At 39.3% G+C, this 17747-nt stretch overlaps 1 protein-coding gene across 1 annotated transcript; it reads left to right on the top strand.

The window, feature by feature from the left end:
• The first annotated feature begins 425 nt into the window (after positions 1–425).
• CAVIN2 (caveolae associated protein 2) lies at positions 426–13678 on the top strand. Its single transcript, XM_019740759.3, has 2 exons — positions 426–1359; positions 11275–13678. Exons 1-2 carry the CDS (start codon positions 877–879, stop codon positions 12064–12066), a joined length of 1275 nt encoding a protein of 424 aa, XP_019596318.3. The 5' UTR covers positions 426–876; the 3' UTR covers positions 12067–13678.
• Positions 13679–17747: the final 4069 nt, after the last annotated feature.

Raw genomic sequence — 17747 nt, 5'->3', positions numbered from 1 at the left:
TTTTTTTTAAAAAAAGGTGTCATTCAAAAATTTTCTGTTTATTACATGGTAACAGTCCATAACCGCCTTACATGTTTTAACATCCTTGAAGTTCAGTCTCTTTTGACTAATCTTGCTTCGCCAATTGCAAGGGTAATAAGAAATGGGCTGTTTTTTGTTGTTGTTTTGTTTTGTTTGTTTGTTTGTTTGTTTTTTGTCATTATCAGGGTTACTTCCATTCCTTCAGAAATTAAAAACTAACAAATACAAGCTTGCTGCACGTATCCTTTAAACTTGGCCCCTCCCAGCAGAACACAAGGCGTTCTGCAGTCCATCAGTCAGTTCTAGGGCAAATGCAAACAATACTTTCCGTTACAATAACTTGTATCCAGGAAAAGGAAAAAAAAGAAAAAGAAAGAAAAATACAGGCGCTCTGTTGGATCTGTAGCATAGCAGCCAGAGAAAAGTTTACTAGCTTTAGCCAATGGTAGGCTGTGGAGCTGGGCCAAGTTAGCATGTTTTTCTCCGCCCCTAGATGAAGTTATGATTGAAATAGGGCATTGAACTTACTTTTAAAAGGGAAGAGGAGTAGGAAAGAAAAAGCTAAACCTGTAGGAAAGTTCCCTGTGCTGGGGAGAACGCAGCTAGGAAGTGTGTGCATACTTCTGAATCCTGGTTTGTTTCTCAGTTCTGTAACCTTCACTTCCCACTGGGTGGAGCAGGGCTTTTAAGAGCAACTGGAATGCAGTTCCCCATATCAGTGTAGCCAGTTGTTGCCTGTCTAAACCTCTGCCAGTCCTGGAGAGCGGTGCTCTGAGCTGAAACCAGTGGGCCTTGCTCTGTACCCCTTACCACCGTCCTTCTCGCCGGAGCAAGACAATTCCCACCTGTCCAGCCATGGGGGAGGATGCCGCACAAGCTGAAAAGTTCCAGCACCCAGGTTCTGACCTGAGGCAGGAGAGGCCAGTCAGCCCCAGCCCAGTGCCCTCCTCCACACCAAGCCCCAGCCTGCACCTGGGGAGCACGGAGGACACCATCCGGGACAACACACAGGTGAACGCTGTCACGGTGCTCACGCTCCTGGACAAGCTGGTGAACATGCTGGACACCGTGCAGGAGAACCAGCACAAGATGGAACAGCGGCAGATCAACCTGGAGGGCTCCGTGAAGGGCATCCAGAACGACCTCACCAAGCTCTCCAAGTACCAGGCCTCCACTGGCAACACGGTGAGCAAGCTCCTGGAGAAGTCCCGCAAAGTCAGCGCTCACACCCGCGCAGTCAAGGAGCGCATGGAGAGGCAGTGCGCGCAGGTGAAGCGGCTGGAGAACAACTACGCCCAGCTCCTCAGACGCAACCATTTCAAAGTGCTCATCTTCCAGGTCAGTGCCCCCTACCTTTCCTCCCACCCAGCTGGGATGCCTCTGCATTCCTGATCTCAGTCGGCCAGGCTCTCACAGCCGTTTGTACATCTGTCCTGCCTGTTAGGGATCACACTCACAAGGCACTGTCCCTGTCTGCCTTCATCAGGCGAATGTGAAATCTGCACTCACTGTGGAAATTTCCCAGGTCACTGCAGCCTAATCCCAAGGCAGATGCTCCAGGGGTTAGTAGGCCGGGGGTCATTTGTCAAGGAGCACCTGGATGCACTTCATAAGGTTGGGAAGGTGAGCAGGTGCACCGCGCCCTCGTCGAATTCATTTGTCTGTTTGCAGTATGAACTTGGGGCTCTGACTGCAGCTGTTAGCTGGACAGGGCATATTAATTAATTCAGTGGCTGTTTATTAACTCTTTGTGGAAATGAGGTAATCATGTGACGTTTTTGTTCACTTGTTTTTTGTGGGGGTTTTTTCAATCAAGAAGTTAAACTCATAGCTTTTTAAAGTATCCCTTTGTCCAAAGGCTATCAATGTTTTGGGGACTAGCCAAATATTAAAGACTGATTCCATTAGAGTTGAACTAGCCTCTTCCTTTTAAGATTCTTTTGGCCAAAGCAATGTTGAGTTCTTTTCTAGCAAATGATGCACTAAAAATATAGAGCATAACTCTTTAAAAACACACTAGATACACTTCTTTGCTCACAGAGATCACAACTGCAAAATAAAATAAAAGTAGTGTTATCAGTTATAGTTACAAAGGCTAGTATTGAATATTTTCTGCTTCAAATGGTTGCCTTAGAGTAAAAAGGCCACTTAATGTTTTTTAATGCCTCAATGATGCAATTAATGTAGCAAGAGGCTATTTGGGGACAGGGAGATTTCGTAGGGCTGTTGTTTCAACAAGTGGTGGGCATTTGCGAATCCAAGGGCAGCCCTGCCTAATGCTGGAAGCCCTTCCGCCCAGAGGAACCCAGCCAGCACAGAGCCAAGGAAGCAATTGCCATCCCTGCCCCAGGGCTGTCTTGTTGTGACCATGTGAATAGGAGAGGATTTCAAAGCCATGGAGGGGAGAGGCTATAACCAACTGTTTGATTGTGAAAGGCACACAAGAAGAGCCTTCATCTTCCAAGAGAGATTTAGAAATTGGGATTTAAACCAAGGGAGCCTTCTTTTTCTAAATGAATCCTCTCTGCCAAGTTAGAACCTAAGCCTCCTTCCCCCATAAAAGAAAAGACTCATCTGGCTGCTTTTTTGTACTCCCCAAATTGCACTTGATGTTGTAAAGCTTCAGGCAGCTGATGTCCTCTTATACCTTGCAGGCTTTTGCAGCCCTGAAATTTTTTAGCTTTTAATGCAAATAGAATAGCTGTTCATGCACCAGATGAACTGAAGAGATATGGTAGCTGTGCCTTTCTTAAAGCCATAGAAGATCCTTACTTTTTTAGCCTAAAAGACATCAGAAATCTTAGTTCTCAAGGCATTTCTAAATTAAATACTGATCTCCAAACAAAACCACACATGTACAGACTCGTTTAAATCTGTCATCAAAGGAAATTTCCCTCTTTCCTGTGTGAATCAAGATTATCTCTTGTCCTAGTCCTCAGTTAAGGAGGAAAAAACAAGTATTTATCGAGTAGAGGAAAATCCCAATTTGTCAGGATTGGTTCTTGTTTTGTTTTGCCACGGGTGTTCTTGTAGACATTAGGGGAGGGGATGGAGAAGATGCGTGACTAAAAATTCAAGAGAATTATAAATCTGACATTTAAAAAAAAAAAAAATTGTTGGGGAACTTAAAGATGCATGCCGCTGCAGAAGCCCTGCTGCAGTGCTCTCCTGTTTTGTCACAGTGGATTGACAGGCGTGAAATTGCAGCCAGAAATGGTAGAAATTCTTATAGTGAGTAAAAGGTGAAACGAGTGCTCAAGACCAAAGTGGAAGTTAAGGGAATCCAAAGCAACACGTTCAGGCTCCATTCTGGGCCTCTTAGCAGGCAGCCAGACCCCTAGGACACTTATTTTAAAAAAGAGCAGTTTAGGAGGCAGGGAACAGGACCTTTCATAAGCCATGTAAGATCCTTTATTAGCCTGAAGGTTATTAGAAATCTCAACTCTCAAGGCATTGCATGATGATTATTTTGAAAAAACAAACACAAGTGCAATTCCTCAGTGGAAAAGTTGCTCTTTCTCTTCATCCTCCCTAAAGTAGGGGTTTCTAGGATTGTAATTATGCCAATGGATAAAATAATAACTTGTGTTCGAGAGTGGTCCCGTACAGGGTTCGAGAGGATAAATTTTGTCATAAAACAGTGCTTAAAATCCTAGTTTCAACACTTGCCAACTGTGCACCTTTTGTAGCTTCTCCAAGCTTCTGTTTCCTCATCTGTACAATGAGGATATTAATAAATGCAAAACACTTTCGAGCTCATAATAAGACCTACATACTCTGCTAACCCTCTTTCTATGCTTTTTCCCCAGTTTACAAATGAGGATGTTGAGATGTTTGTATCTTGTCTGAAGTTATATAGTAAGCAAGCATTGAAGCTGGGATTTGAACTCACATTTAATTTATTCCAAGTGTGTGCTCTTAAACATAAATGCTTCCTCCCTCGTATCTCTCTCCTAGGATGAGGAATAAATGGAATAACATATTTAAAATGGTTAGTGATTGGCATGGTGTCAGAACTCAGAAATAGAAGCTCCTCCTATGTGGATATGAAATGTGTTAGTATAGAGAGGACGCTACACTTTTGCCTGGTTAGAAATATGCCTCTTGGATAAAAACTGACCCCACCCTACCCAAGATCTTAAAACAGCTATGCTTATGCTTTTTCAGTTGGGACTTATTAAAAGTTACACACACACACACACACACACACACACACACACTCAAACACTCCCACACCCTGCCATACATTACATGACAACTACCATGTTGAAATCAGTATTATGTCACCACTGCTCCATGAAAGCAAAGGACTTGTCCAAAAAGTCTACCCTAAATAGATGCTTCTGGTAGCAGCACAGTCTTGACAGAGTGGCAGAGGGTGGATATTTCCTAGACCTGCAAAGTGAGGAGGGCTGATATAGTAGCAGACACCACTTTACATCTTTATTTTTGTCACTTTCAGTTCACTTGAACACTATGCTGGTCTTTCCCTTAGTAAACCCCTTGGTTTTCTAGTCTTAGACAAAAAAATTCATGTGAAACTAAGACAGTGAGGAAAGAAAATCTGTCACCTGATTTGAGCGTGTTTAGTACTGTAGTGTTTAGAAGATTGCGTTTCTAGCTTATAAAGTTCTTCAGTGTCCCCCAAATCTGCAAGAGCTTTTTGGTTGGTTGGTAGGATGGTCTACTAGATACTTAACACTTTTGCATTTTTTAAAATCCCAAACTTTGTCCTTAATTTGTCCTATTTAAAACGTTATTTATTTATTTAAATCTGTGCTGCACTTACAACATTGTTGTAACTGTTAAACCTCTCATGCCTTAGCAATTACTTCAAATTATAGCCAGTAGTATCTAAACTGGAGAAAATTCATCTCCCTTTGAGCACTAAAATAAATTGTAAAATCCTTGTTAAATTTAGCAGCTTTCCTTTTTACATTTTTTTACAATAGCTTAAGGTCAATGTTCGAATTCAAAATACTGTGACAAGACCCAATGTAAATGAAATAAGACTCAGAGGGGTTGCTGATTAAAAAGCAAATGCTAAAGACTAATTCTTTGCCGGTAAAAGCTATCTTTTACTAAAAATAGAATTCCTATGGAAAATCATTGAATTTACAGGTAAAAGGAAATTTTCTCTATTGATTGAAGAGACTAGAATTTCACAGGTATCTGACTGACCCTGCCTGAGGGTGCGATGCCCACTTATGTCCTCTTAAGGTTCTAGTAATGATTATTTGAAAAAGCAGTTTGGGAATGATTTCAAATCCAGAGAAGAAAATGAGAGTACTCATGGACAGCTTACACTTTCATCCACATAAAATTGTGAAATTGGGTGAAAAGGGTAGAGGTTAGATATTTGCTGTGGATACATTCGTGGAGAATCAAGCCTATAAAGGTGTTCAAATATTCATCATTTGGATTCCTTTGATGAGATCAGAGTTTTAGAAAGGTGCTAAAAGTGTAACATCCTCAGACTATTTTAAAATTGATTTTTTGTCAAGACTGTACTGTCTCTGTCCAAAGCCACTGCTCTGAAAACTGCTAAATTAGTACAGATTTAGAAGAAATGGGATATAGACAATCAAAGACACCTTTATATGACAACTCTTGATGTTTATATCACATTGATTAATGTTCCCATAATGGGATATTGGTTTTGATATGCTACTTATCCAGTGCCCTTTCAGTGTATGAGATAAACAAGATACTGGTTCTTATTGTTATTATTTATACTTGCTGAATGTCAGCACTCCCTCAGGCACTTTAAGTGAATAACTGATTATTGTTGGTATTTCTTCAGAAGAATCATTTCTTTCTCTCATATATTAAAACATGAAACTTTCTCAGATACAGACTTTACAAGTAAATGTTGCCCCTTCTGTTGTTTTTTAATTTATGTTTGTTTGAATTGAATCGAAAATATTCTCCAATGCAGTTCAGGTCCTATAGTTTTGATTCTTGCATGAAACAAAAACATGTTTCGCATTAGCAAGAATACTGTGAGATCACTTCTGCATTTTGTTAATTATTATTCATGGGATTTAGGTTAATATCACAGAATCAAACATTTTAGAGCTGGAAAGCACCTTAATTTGTTAACCTCATTTGATATCAAAGAAGAGGCCCTGAGAAACAAAGTGAATGGCAAGGTTTCATTTTATTAACAATAGAAATTACACAGTTGCATTGTGAAATGAGTAAAAATAAACACTATAATCCCACTATGACAAAGTTCATGTTTACTGAGTGTTCTATATCAGCTTTTAAATAATTCATTGTGATTTGCTTTTTGTTTTGTTTTGTGTTTTTGTGTGTGTAACAAAGAATACCTAACCAGTGTGATCTTAAAAAAGAATTGAACCCTTGATAACACTGAAAAATAATGAAACTTTTAAATCCTCCAGAATGTAAAAGACTGCTCAGGGATTATAACTAATGCATTTTAGTCTTATGACTTGCTGATTCCACCAACAGCTGCCTTAGGGGTGCAGTTCTAATCAATGGTTTTATCCACTTGACAATCTATACCTCAGAAATACAAATCGGAGAAAACCATCAATGTGTAAAAGAGACCTATAAATCAGAATGTCAGGTGGGCACAGTTCCATTTTAATAACTAGTATTTAGAGATTATTGGCTAAAACATTTCATGGACACAAATTTATGATCCTCATATCCCTTCAGGAGGCCACCACATCCCTGTGGGAATATGACAGCCATTGTTATTTTCTTCTAACAATAGGGATGATAAATTAGTGACAGGAGAGCAAACTACTGGCTTGTCTCTCCTTATTCAAGCTTTTCAATGACTTACTGTCGCTTCCTTTTCCCATGTTAGTCATAGAATTTCCTTCTCTTAAAGAAAAAAATATATATCTATATATCGATATATAGATCGAGATATAGATACAGATATATAGAGAGATATAGATATAGATATACCGTGTTTCCCTGAAAATAAGACCCAGCCAAACAATCAGCTTTAATGCGTCTTTTGGAGCAAAAACTAATATAAGACCCAGTCTTATATTAAAGACCCGGTATTATATTATATTATATTATGTTACATTGTATTATATCATATTATATTATATTTTACCCGGTCTTATAGTATATTAAAATAAGACCATATTTTATATACCATATATATATATTATATACATATATATATATGTATATAATATATATATATGGTATATATATATATAGAGAGAGAGAGAGAGAGCGAGTGAAAACTTATTACTTATTACTTCCATGAGCTCCAACCCAAGAAGTGTCCAGCATGTTGGCAAGTTTCTCTGTGTTGATATCTATATGCACAATTGAGATAATTAGTGCACAAGGATTAATATAAACAGCAAACAAGCTGAAGTGCAAGGAAAAATGCCACTTCTCAAGAGTTCTTATCATTCTTTTTCTCTTTTATGCTGCAAGCATATCATTTATATATGTTTGAAGTGTGTTATTTAATTCTCTCTTTCTCTGAAAAATCCCTACGGGTCCCTGTGAAAGGTCAGAACCGGGAACAGCTGCATCAGTAGAGCCTGAGTATCTTTTTGAAAATAAATCTGCAGGGCAAATAGTTAGCTAGTGCTGGGGTCCTCTACTGGATTGAACTATTCAAGGAAGTAGCAATGCAACCCACAAAGGATTCTTAATGCCATGTCAAGGTGTCACAACACCTAGTAAATATATGGGTAGCATAAGTAAGCAGTGACAGAATTGAAGATGTATATTTGATCCTCCTCCTTGAAAGAACCATCAGTCTTGGAATCAGAATAGAAAGCAGATCAACATTATGACAGTAGGCTGAAGGCAGAAGTGTCACCTCACCTATAGGCAGGTGAAATTTCAAGTGTTTCTTTGAGGTGTGTATGTCCTGAGCAAGGAAAACATGTGCAGGTGAGACTGGGCACCTGAGGGACAGTGCTTACAGAGGATCCACTGTCTGAAGTTCAGGTAATATCGTAATAGTTACTTCATAGTCAAATACCATGCGTATGTTTTGCTCAAGAATAGAGATTTTTAAAGAGAGTCAGTTTTCTGCTTCTAAACAAACATGCTGAAAAAGTAAGACCTACACGTGCTTAGACATTCACAAAATCCTGTATGAAAGGAAAAGGCTCACTTTCAGAGTGGATGCCCCAAAGAAGCCACAAAATAAACACTGTCCAGTAGACAGAATACAAAATACTGCTTGAGTAATTAAAATGACAGCAGAAGCATAGCAGTTAAGCAAAAAGATGTATCTCATTTGTTTCCAGTTGCATAAAGACACATCCAACTCATTCTGAATTATGTCTGTTCCTGCTGGGTTGATTTTCATAGCTGGCATCAAAGAGCACTTGTATAAATTTCCCTGGAATCGAACAAAAGAGTTCAATTGGGTTCCCCACGATCCCACAACTGCCCTCGTATATGCAATATGTATCTACTACAGATCACTTCTGATTCACCCAGTCATGCGCTTTCCTCAAACTGTCCTCAAAGGACACATGAGGAGAGAGACAAGTCTAAGATTCAACAGTAACTAACAGTAGCTTTTTTAAATAATGAATTTACATTTAAGAAAAGATGTAATATTGTTAGTCTACTTCTTTTAGAAGTACTGTTAATATGTCTCCCTTTTGTCGAGGTTGAAGAAAGGAAAGTTAGCAGAGTAACCCTTCAATTACTCTGAGAGATTATACTGTACAAATATACCTGTTCTCTGATAACCAAGACTTATTTTCACAGTTTTCCACATGAATTTTGCCTTCTTCACTAAGGACTTGTAATGATATTTCGCTGAGCTCTTGGTTTCTTCCTTTCCGGCAAGCAACTCCTGTCAAACTTTCCCAACCCTCTTGTCAAACCCCAGAAGTAATTTTTTTTTCGGACTAAGCATCAAAGCCCTCACTATTCCTGCAGTCTGTCCCTCTTTCAGTCATGCTCATCCACTGAGAATAAAACCCTTTCCTTAGAAATGGAAACCACTGTACCCCTTAAGCCTTAGGTTCTCCTCATTTCCCAGTGACAGCAACAATCAGCAAACTTCCTTCTAGGCACCGAGTGAAGCCCATTCTTTTTTTTTTTTGTCTTCAAGTCAGCCAACAGAGGGACAGTCTCCACTCTAGCCACCCTCATGACTGACTTAGAATGTCACCTTATCCAGCATGCACTCATTCAACAAATAGCTGTTGAGCTGCCAGGAGCTATCCTAGTTACTGGGGCTTAACAGTGACCAAGGGAGAAAAATTCCCACCTTCATGGGGAGTACGTGCCAATGAAATAAAAACAAGTTGAAACTTGAAACATGGGAGAGCTGCTGTCTGTAAAAGTCCATGTCATATATGATTCATGGGAATCACATCCTTCTTTCAGTTTTTTACTTTGTCTTTTATACTGTGTTCCTAACACTTTTTTGACATTCAAAATGGGAGGGTGTGAAGAGAGCTTTGGGAAACAGAATCTATGATTTCTTCACTCTACCAAGGATTCTATTTAACCAGACATTCTGCTTTTTACTTCTACTCAAGGACTTTATCCTTTGTTTCCAACCAGTTTACGGAAAGGGTTTTTGTATGAATGTGTGTGTGTATAAGGGGGAGACACGGGGCAGTGTCTTTTCAGAGTATCATAACTATATCATTCAAAGGTAACAAGGAGAGGAATTTTTAAGTTTCTCTATATCAAAACTTTGTTCATTTAGTCTTTGTAGCAAGAAGTTAAAAAATATAGGCAGGCTCACGCTTGGGTCATGGTTTTGATCGTAACCCCAATTTTTCCATCAAAATTGCAAAATGAGGAGGGAAGTTCTTATTCTTGACATCAACTTTGCATGGCACTTAGATTCCAGATAGAGTTTTCAGTGAACTAAATCTAGTTATTTTTCAAACTGAAAGCTTACTGGACAGTCCACAGTATAATCCAGTCACATCACAGCTTTGGTTGAAGCCAGGGTGCCTGGGCCCTGGAGGCTGGCCAACCTCAGCCTGCTTGTAGAACCCCTAGTGTCCCTGGGAGTGCAGTTTGAAAGCTGCTAATCTAGGTCAATCCTCTTGTTCATATTTGGAAGAAAGCGAGACCCAAGGAGATTAAGTTATTTGCGGATAGCCACACAGCCATTTAGCAATACAAGGACTGGGACTTGGGCCTCCTGTCACACATTCTTTCTACTGTGCTGTTTCTTCTGATGAAAATGTGAAAGTGTCTTGCTGGCTGGCTCTTATTTTCTGATATTCAAAGAAAAATATAAAAGTCAGAGGGATCCTGTGCTGCGAGACCCAAGTCTGTCTAAATTCAAGTCTCCCAACTGAGCGACACTGGAGAACCATCTTCCTTGCTTGCATTCTGGAGGCAAGCTCTCAGGCTCCACTCCCTGAGACATGGCAAGGGGCGGATATTTGCCTGTGTGCCTAGAAGCTGGAGAAAGAGGTGTGCTGGGAATAGTGGTGGGGGTGGCAGTGGGGATTCCTGAGCGTCCCTCCTCCCTCTTAGCTCTAGGTAGAGGCCAAAGTATTCTTGCCCCAGGAAACCCTGTTTAACAATAGAGGCTTGATAAGCCATGCGTGGCAGCCTAATTCCCCTTTACCACTCTACAAATGGCCATAGTATGGCCTCTTATTAACATCCACAAAGGATATCTAAACCACAAGGATTTGTGAGTGGGTCCCCAGTAAGGCTGGCCCATGCTTCTCTTCCTCTAAAATTATGTCATCAGAAAAATTAGCGTGTACTTTTGAACAGATACCAAGGTTGACCATAACTTTACTTCTGACTTCTAGTTGGGGAGGGAACCTAGTCAAGGTTTTACACGGTGTCTGACACTTGAGGACTTCCCGGTTCTCTCCCCTGCCCTCATCTTTTAACTTCCAGCTTGATCTCTAGGCTCTTTTGCAGTGAGATTTTGGCAGGAACAGAGCTGGGTAGGAGAGAGGGTTCACAGTAACTTACTTTAACTTTAACTGCTTTATCTAAGCAGCTTTCTGGTCTATCTGAGCCACAACCCACTTCCCCCTCTGCCTGTCACTGATAGAGCGCTTGCCAGATAACCCTCATAATCTTCCCAATAGGCAGTTCTTGGCCTCATCCAGCCTAGGCTTAATGCCTTGACCAATTTAGAATTAACTCCTCAGGTTCTAGAAAACTGAAGCCACAAACATGTGGTTTCCATCATGCCAAAAACACATCTACACAAAAATGACAGCAGTTCAGGACTATTTGTGAAATGTGTTATTAACATGAAATCTCCCTTGTCCATATTTACAGGAAGAAAATGAGATCCCTGCCAGTGTGTTTGTGAAAGAGCCAGTTTCCGGCCCAGCGGAAGGGAAGGAGGAACATGATGAAAACAAGTCCCTGGAGGAAACCTTGCACACAGTAGATCTCTCATCGGATGACGAATTGCCTCACGAGGAAGATGCCCTGGAAGACAGTGCAGAGGAAAAGATGGAAGAAAGTAGGGCAGAGAAAATAAAAAGATCCAGCCTCCGGAAAGTGGATAGCCTCAAAAAAGCATTTTCTCGCCAGAACATCGAGAAAAGGATGAACCAGCTGGGGACAAAGATTGTATCTGTAGAGAGGAGGGAGAAGATTAAGAAATCTCTCACTTCCAATCACCAGAAAATATCCTCAGGGAAAAGCTCCCCCTTCAAGGTCTCTCCCCTAACTTTCGGTCGAAAGAAAGTCCGAGAGGGAGAAACCGCTGCAGAAAGTGAGAGCAAGTCAGAAGACATGCCTAGCAACGAGCAGATGCCAAACGACCACGAGGAAAGCTCATTTGCGGAGGGCCTTTCCGAAGCATCCCTCCCCGGTGCCCTGGTAGAAGGGAAGGGAGGGGAAGGTGATGCCGGGAGGGCGGCCTCGAGAGGGAGTAACTCTGGCATGGACAGCAACGTGGACTTGACTGTCGTGGAAGATGAGGAAGAGGAGGCGGTGGTCCTGGAACAGGCCCGAAAGGTGCACTATGAGGGAGGCTTGGTGCTAACCTCGCAGGAGGCAGAGCAGTCAGATGAAGAGCGGGTGCAGCCAGCCGTGCTCCAGGTGGACCAGACGGCCTAAACGGCCCACACGGCGGGCTGTGCCCAGCCTGGGCCTTCCGTGAGGTCGGGTACTAGAGCCTAGAGCAAACTCCGGCACAGCTTCAGCACTAGCCACTCACTACTAGGTTACTGTCCAGGCATTTACATCATAGCAACAGCACACACATGACCAAGATTTACTATGAAGGCAACCTGTCAGGGGCTCCACATCTAATGTGCTCCTAGGTTCTATTTCTGTAGAATTTCTCCAAGATTGCCCAGAAGAGGATATGGAGCAATTGAAAAACACTGACCAATTTGACTTAGTAAGATACTACTTAAGATACTAATTATGAAATGTGATTCATTTTTTTGTCATTCCATAAGATTGCAGAATAGTGTACCAGTAATATATTGGATTTCCTCAGAACTCTGTGAATCTAATTATTATTTTTAAAGTGTGATATATAATATACATATGTATTTAAGCTAAAGGTGTAACTACTTTATATTTTAAGAAGAAAGCATTTTTAAAAGGTAGAAGAGAAAGTTCAGTTGGCCATTCACTTAATAGAAATGATTGTTTTATTGAAAATGAAGTAAAAATTGAAAGATTATAATATTAAGCTAATGATGTAAGGTATGTAGAAAAGTCAGGACTATTAGGAAAAAAAAAAACCTAAGAAGGAGATGTTGGAAAATAAGAGTAACAAGAAACAAAGAATGCCAAAGAGAATGAAGACAGAAAAAAGTATGTGCTTAAAAGTAGAATATTTACAATATCAGTTCAATTATTTAACTCCTTATGTAACAATACTAAAGAAGTTCATATATCCTGGAATACTGTATTTATTTCCTAACATTTGCAAATAGTATAAAAAACATTTTACCATGTTAAAGCTGCGTTTTTTTTCTTAATAGAAGAAATTACAAATATGTCTCTAAGGAAGCTCAAAAGGATGTTGTCTCTTTAAAATTGGAATGAACATAAATCTTCAAAATTAATACATACTGACTTTTCTAGGAAGTCGGATCATACTATTCTTTGTGTAATATTTTTCAAATTTGAAATAACCCCTACACTCCAAATGTCATGTAGGTTTATAAGATGTTAAAATCAACAGGTTTGGGAAAGGAAGGCTTCTGTTTTTCCTTTTTTTGTACATAATGGTAATTTCATTCCAGGTCATATTTTATTTGTATATTAATTTCATAGGATTTTAATGTTTCTTAACTTCTTTTAAGCATACTAGTGTTCATGTATATGTGCACATTTATTTAGACAGAGTAATTTTTGCTACTGCCTAACATTATACTAAAATATTGCTTTGTGTATTTTTAATTACAGAATGCTAATGTTTGGAAAAAACTATTAAACTATAGTTTAAAGACAGGTAGCAGGGAGCCAATTCCCTACCTTAATATGTAACACTCACTATAAGTAACCTCACAAATACAAGTAATCCAAGACAGTATTAACAAACTGCTTTGTCTTATAAAAGGGATGAAATTAACAAATGTACTGATGACATAACCTATATAGCTATGTCCTTATTTTGCAATAATGTAGCCTAGTATTGGATTGTTGAACTAATAATGGCTGTGTTAAAGAAGACTAAATAAACCAAAATAAAAAGTATATAACAATGTCAGTTTTTTGGCAGAACAATTTTAGAACAAGCAGAAAGAATTGATTTTTAAACTCTCCTCCAAATGTAGCTGTAATATGATTGTTTCAGTCTTGATTTCCCCTATTAACTCTCCTTTCTCTTTTCCCTGATCTCATTTAGAAATCCAAGTCTCATTCTTCAAGTTTAACTTTCTTGACATCACCTTGCCAGCTCTGGAGAGCATCTGAATTTATTGCAGCATCCTGATGAATTTGATAGTTCCATCTGCATTTTTATTGTTTGGTACCAGACCTTATAATACCTTAAGTAGCCTTGCAAACATAAATGTATTGAACCGTACGTTCAGCTTATTCACACGGATAAACCTTGTCTTCTGCAGTGTCATACACTTAGTAGAAGACTTAATTTCGCTCAGGGCCCTAAGCATGCCTGTTTAACCTTTACGAAGTTGGTATCACTTCTTGCCTCCAAGGAGTTGGAGGACACAGAGCTAATGTAATGTTTACATTTCCTTTTCAAAAATGTTTATATCATCTAGTGAAAACCTACACTCAGGCATCTTTTTAGATTTTATAGGCAAACATTTATTCTATGTTCCACATTCGAAGCATTAAAATCCTAAACAATAAAACAGAATTAGGCCAGATAATTGTTGGAAAACGCAGACTGTAGGGATTACAGAGAGGAGCAGTTGTGGAAATGGAAGCTATTTATTCTGTATTATTGTTGAATTATTTGCATTCTGGTGAGGATGCAAAGTCCCCAAATTAAATATATCTTCTCTCCACCCATCCAATAACCCATTTCTAACTTTATGTGCCTGGAGCTCAAGAACTGGTTTAGTTTTCCCCCAAAGATTGGTTGTACATTAATAAGCACTGAGATCTATATGTTAGAAATATAATTCAGAGTAAGAAGCATCTATCACGTGGATCACAAATCTCACAAAAATACAGCAAAGATATCACTTTTCTACAAGATTTTATTTTTAAAATATAGAGATATATATATTTCAACAGGAATATTTTCCTCTTTCCACTTAGGAATCTAGTATATGGCTGAATTTCTTTATATACATGAAAATAAAAGACTCACACTAAGGCCATTTCTACACAAAATAAAGATTTTTCACATTTATTGTATGGTGAAAGCCCAAAATGTTTCTGCTTTTAGTACTGCTCATGCAGAAGATCAAGCTTTGAACCTGATACATTTCAGTCCACTATCAGGAAACTACAAGCTCCTTGGACATAGCCAAGCTGCTAGTTCTAGTAAAGGTTATATTGAAAGTCATTTCCTACATTAAGACACTAATGCCCAAGCTCAGTTAATTCTTGCTCAAAAGTTTGTTTACTGCCCTACAGCCCAAGTCTAAGTGATTTTATATTGGAGATTGAGAGTATGAGGAATGGAGGTGCAGGCAGCAATCATTATTAACAGTTCCATAGCAACCACCAGTCTTTTCCTAAAAACCAGGACTCTGACACTGAAAAACAAGTTTCAGACAAAATTGGCATTATGACCTTTGTATTCTGCTTGATCTGGGTGTTGAGATAAAGACTTCTGCAGCCAGGAACTCATTCCTAAAGGGAACAGGCTGTAACTGCCATTATTAAAGACACATTCTTATTTTTGTTTTAACCATTGGATTGTCCTGCAGTATTTGAAACACCGAAATTATTTTTAACTTTCCACACAAACTGTCCCAATAAAGAAGCCACACATTTAGCAAAACAGCTTGATATTCATACATTCAGAGACTTTCTACCATAAAATCAATTCATTAAATATTTACTGAGCAATGCAACCATTTGTCTCTCCCATTTGCTAAAATTCTTAGTGCCCAAATCAGTAAGACAGAAGCACAGGGAAAGGAAACCAACATTTTTAATAGCTTACTTGACACCAGACTGGGCACTCCAATGGGCAGGTAGTGTGTACCTACCACACACTAGACACAAACACCATCTCATTTAATCAAACATATCCTATTAGGAAGGTACTGTTTTTGCCCCTGAGACTTTTGAAGTTAATTTCCGCCAACTAGTAAGATGTAGCAGAAGGGGGGTGGGGGGAGGGAGGGGGGAATTCCAGAGTTCTTAACCACTCTAAGTTCTTACTCATCATGTTATAATTTAACTATTTTTCCTTTGAAGGTTACAGAGTTAAAAGACTTGGCCAAGTTCCCATAATGTGAGTGTCAGAGTCAGTGCTTGACCCCAGTCTGAAATCCATACTCCTGCCAAAGCAGACTCCCAATTATATCCCCCAACTATGCTTAATGATGAATCACTTTATACTTTGTGAGATGGTATAGAATTAACTTCATTTTATCACCCCTTATACAGCATCGTATACAGCTGCACTATGTAAATAGTTTTGATGATTGTCAAACACGAACACGAAGAAAAACTCATGGTTCTTGGGGAGCCACAGAAAAACTATTATTCAGGTCTGCTGGGGCCACGGAGGGGTTCCTTGGTATTGTCCACTGTCAGTAGCTGCAGAGTTCACTTTGGGGCACAGTTCAATAAGGGCAAGCTGTCAACAGAGGTAGATAACTGAAATCGGCTAATTCAAAGATGGCACAAGAAGTCTGCCTCAAACTCTTTAAGTTAAAGGAGTCATATCCCTGTGTCATACTAGAGCAATCACTAAATCTTGCCTGGACATATCCTCTCATAGGCTGAAAAAAGTGAGCAAATGGCAAATCAGTATGGGGGATAGGTGGGGAGATTATGGAGGCTCAGAAAGTAGGGTGAAACTTGAGGATAGGAAGAACTAGCCTCTGACTACATTTCCTACAAAATCATCCAGCTGTCTTTGGCCGTGTTCACAAATCAGATGCCTAAAGGGCTCACACATGAGTAAAACAGTTCGAGGAGATGGCAGCAATTGTGCCAAAGCTGTTCTACCGTGTTTCCCCAAAAATAAGACCTAGCCGGACAATCAGCTCTAATGCATCGTTTGGAGCAAAAATTAATATAAGACCCAGCATTATATTATATTATATTATATTTATTATTAAGACCTGGTCTTATAATATATATATATATATATATATATATATATATATATATATATATATATATATAATTTTATATATAATTTTATATATAATTATTTATAGATATATTATATAATATAAGACCCGGTCTTGTATTAATTTTTGCTCTAAAAGACACATTAGAGCTGATCATCCAGCTAGGTCTTATTTTCGAGGAAACAGGGTATGTGGCTGCGTCCTCCCTGATGGGGCATCCTTTTAATTCATCCACCAAGAGGTGGTGCCTTCTTCTAATTCCCAAAAAAGAGATGATACCTTCTAGGAGCCACCCTACATTGGGGTACACTGGCAGCCACTACCCAACTCCAGTTGCCATACTGGACAATCAGGCCCAATATGGCCAAAACTTCAACTTCTTTTAAGAAGGGCCAAAATTCAGAATTATTTTTACATGAAATTTTCCTCACTTTTAATTTTTGGCAAGTAATTCAAATCCTTTTAAATATGGTGCAAGCCAGTCCTAACTGTCTGCTCTCTGGATGTAGCCTACACACAGACCACGGTTTCTGACTCCTGGTCTATAGAGATGAAAGCTCTGGAATTCTCCTTCCCCACTCTGAGCACAGACACAGAATAGAAGCTACTAACAGGATTGGATTTGCCTTGAGAAAAAGCACAAAAACCTTACAGAAGCACAAAATGCAAAAATACCCATCCCAGAATTTGTAAGAAATTGTTTCTTGCCACTTGTTAAATTTGTAAAAATGATTGCTGTTAGTGGTGCATAGTTAACGCACTGAGAAGACAGTCACCAATCATGTTGAAAGGTGGTTATAGGTTCTCTAATGGAAAAGCACCACGCTTGTCATTAGCATTGCTAGCTACCTGTGGGTTACCAGACCCCTCGGATATCAAAGGGATTGGTATTTTTGGTAAACTGAGCATAGTATGTGACTATCCTATTTCTATGTTCCAGTTGAAAAACATCTACTCCTGTCACTAACTTAGAAGTTCTTTAAATGACAAAAAGCAAGTCTGCATTCTGCTTGGTTATATATCATAGTAAAATTGCCAGCCAGCATT

The sequence above is a fragment of the Rhinolophus sinicus genome, chromosome 17, assembly GCF_057876585.1.
Source record: "Rhinolophus sinicus isolate RSI-liver-muscle chromosome 17, RSI-T2T, whole genome shotgun sequence".
NCBI classification, from domain to species: domain Eukaryota; kingdom Metazoa; phylum Chordata; class Mammalia; order Chiroptera; family Rhinolophidae; genus Rhinolophus; species Rhinolophus sinicus.
Note: the sequence above shows the minus strand (reverse complement) of the source record. Positions and strands in the feature narration are given on the sequence as shown.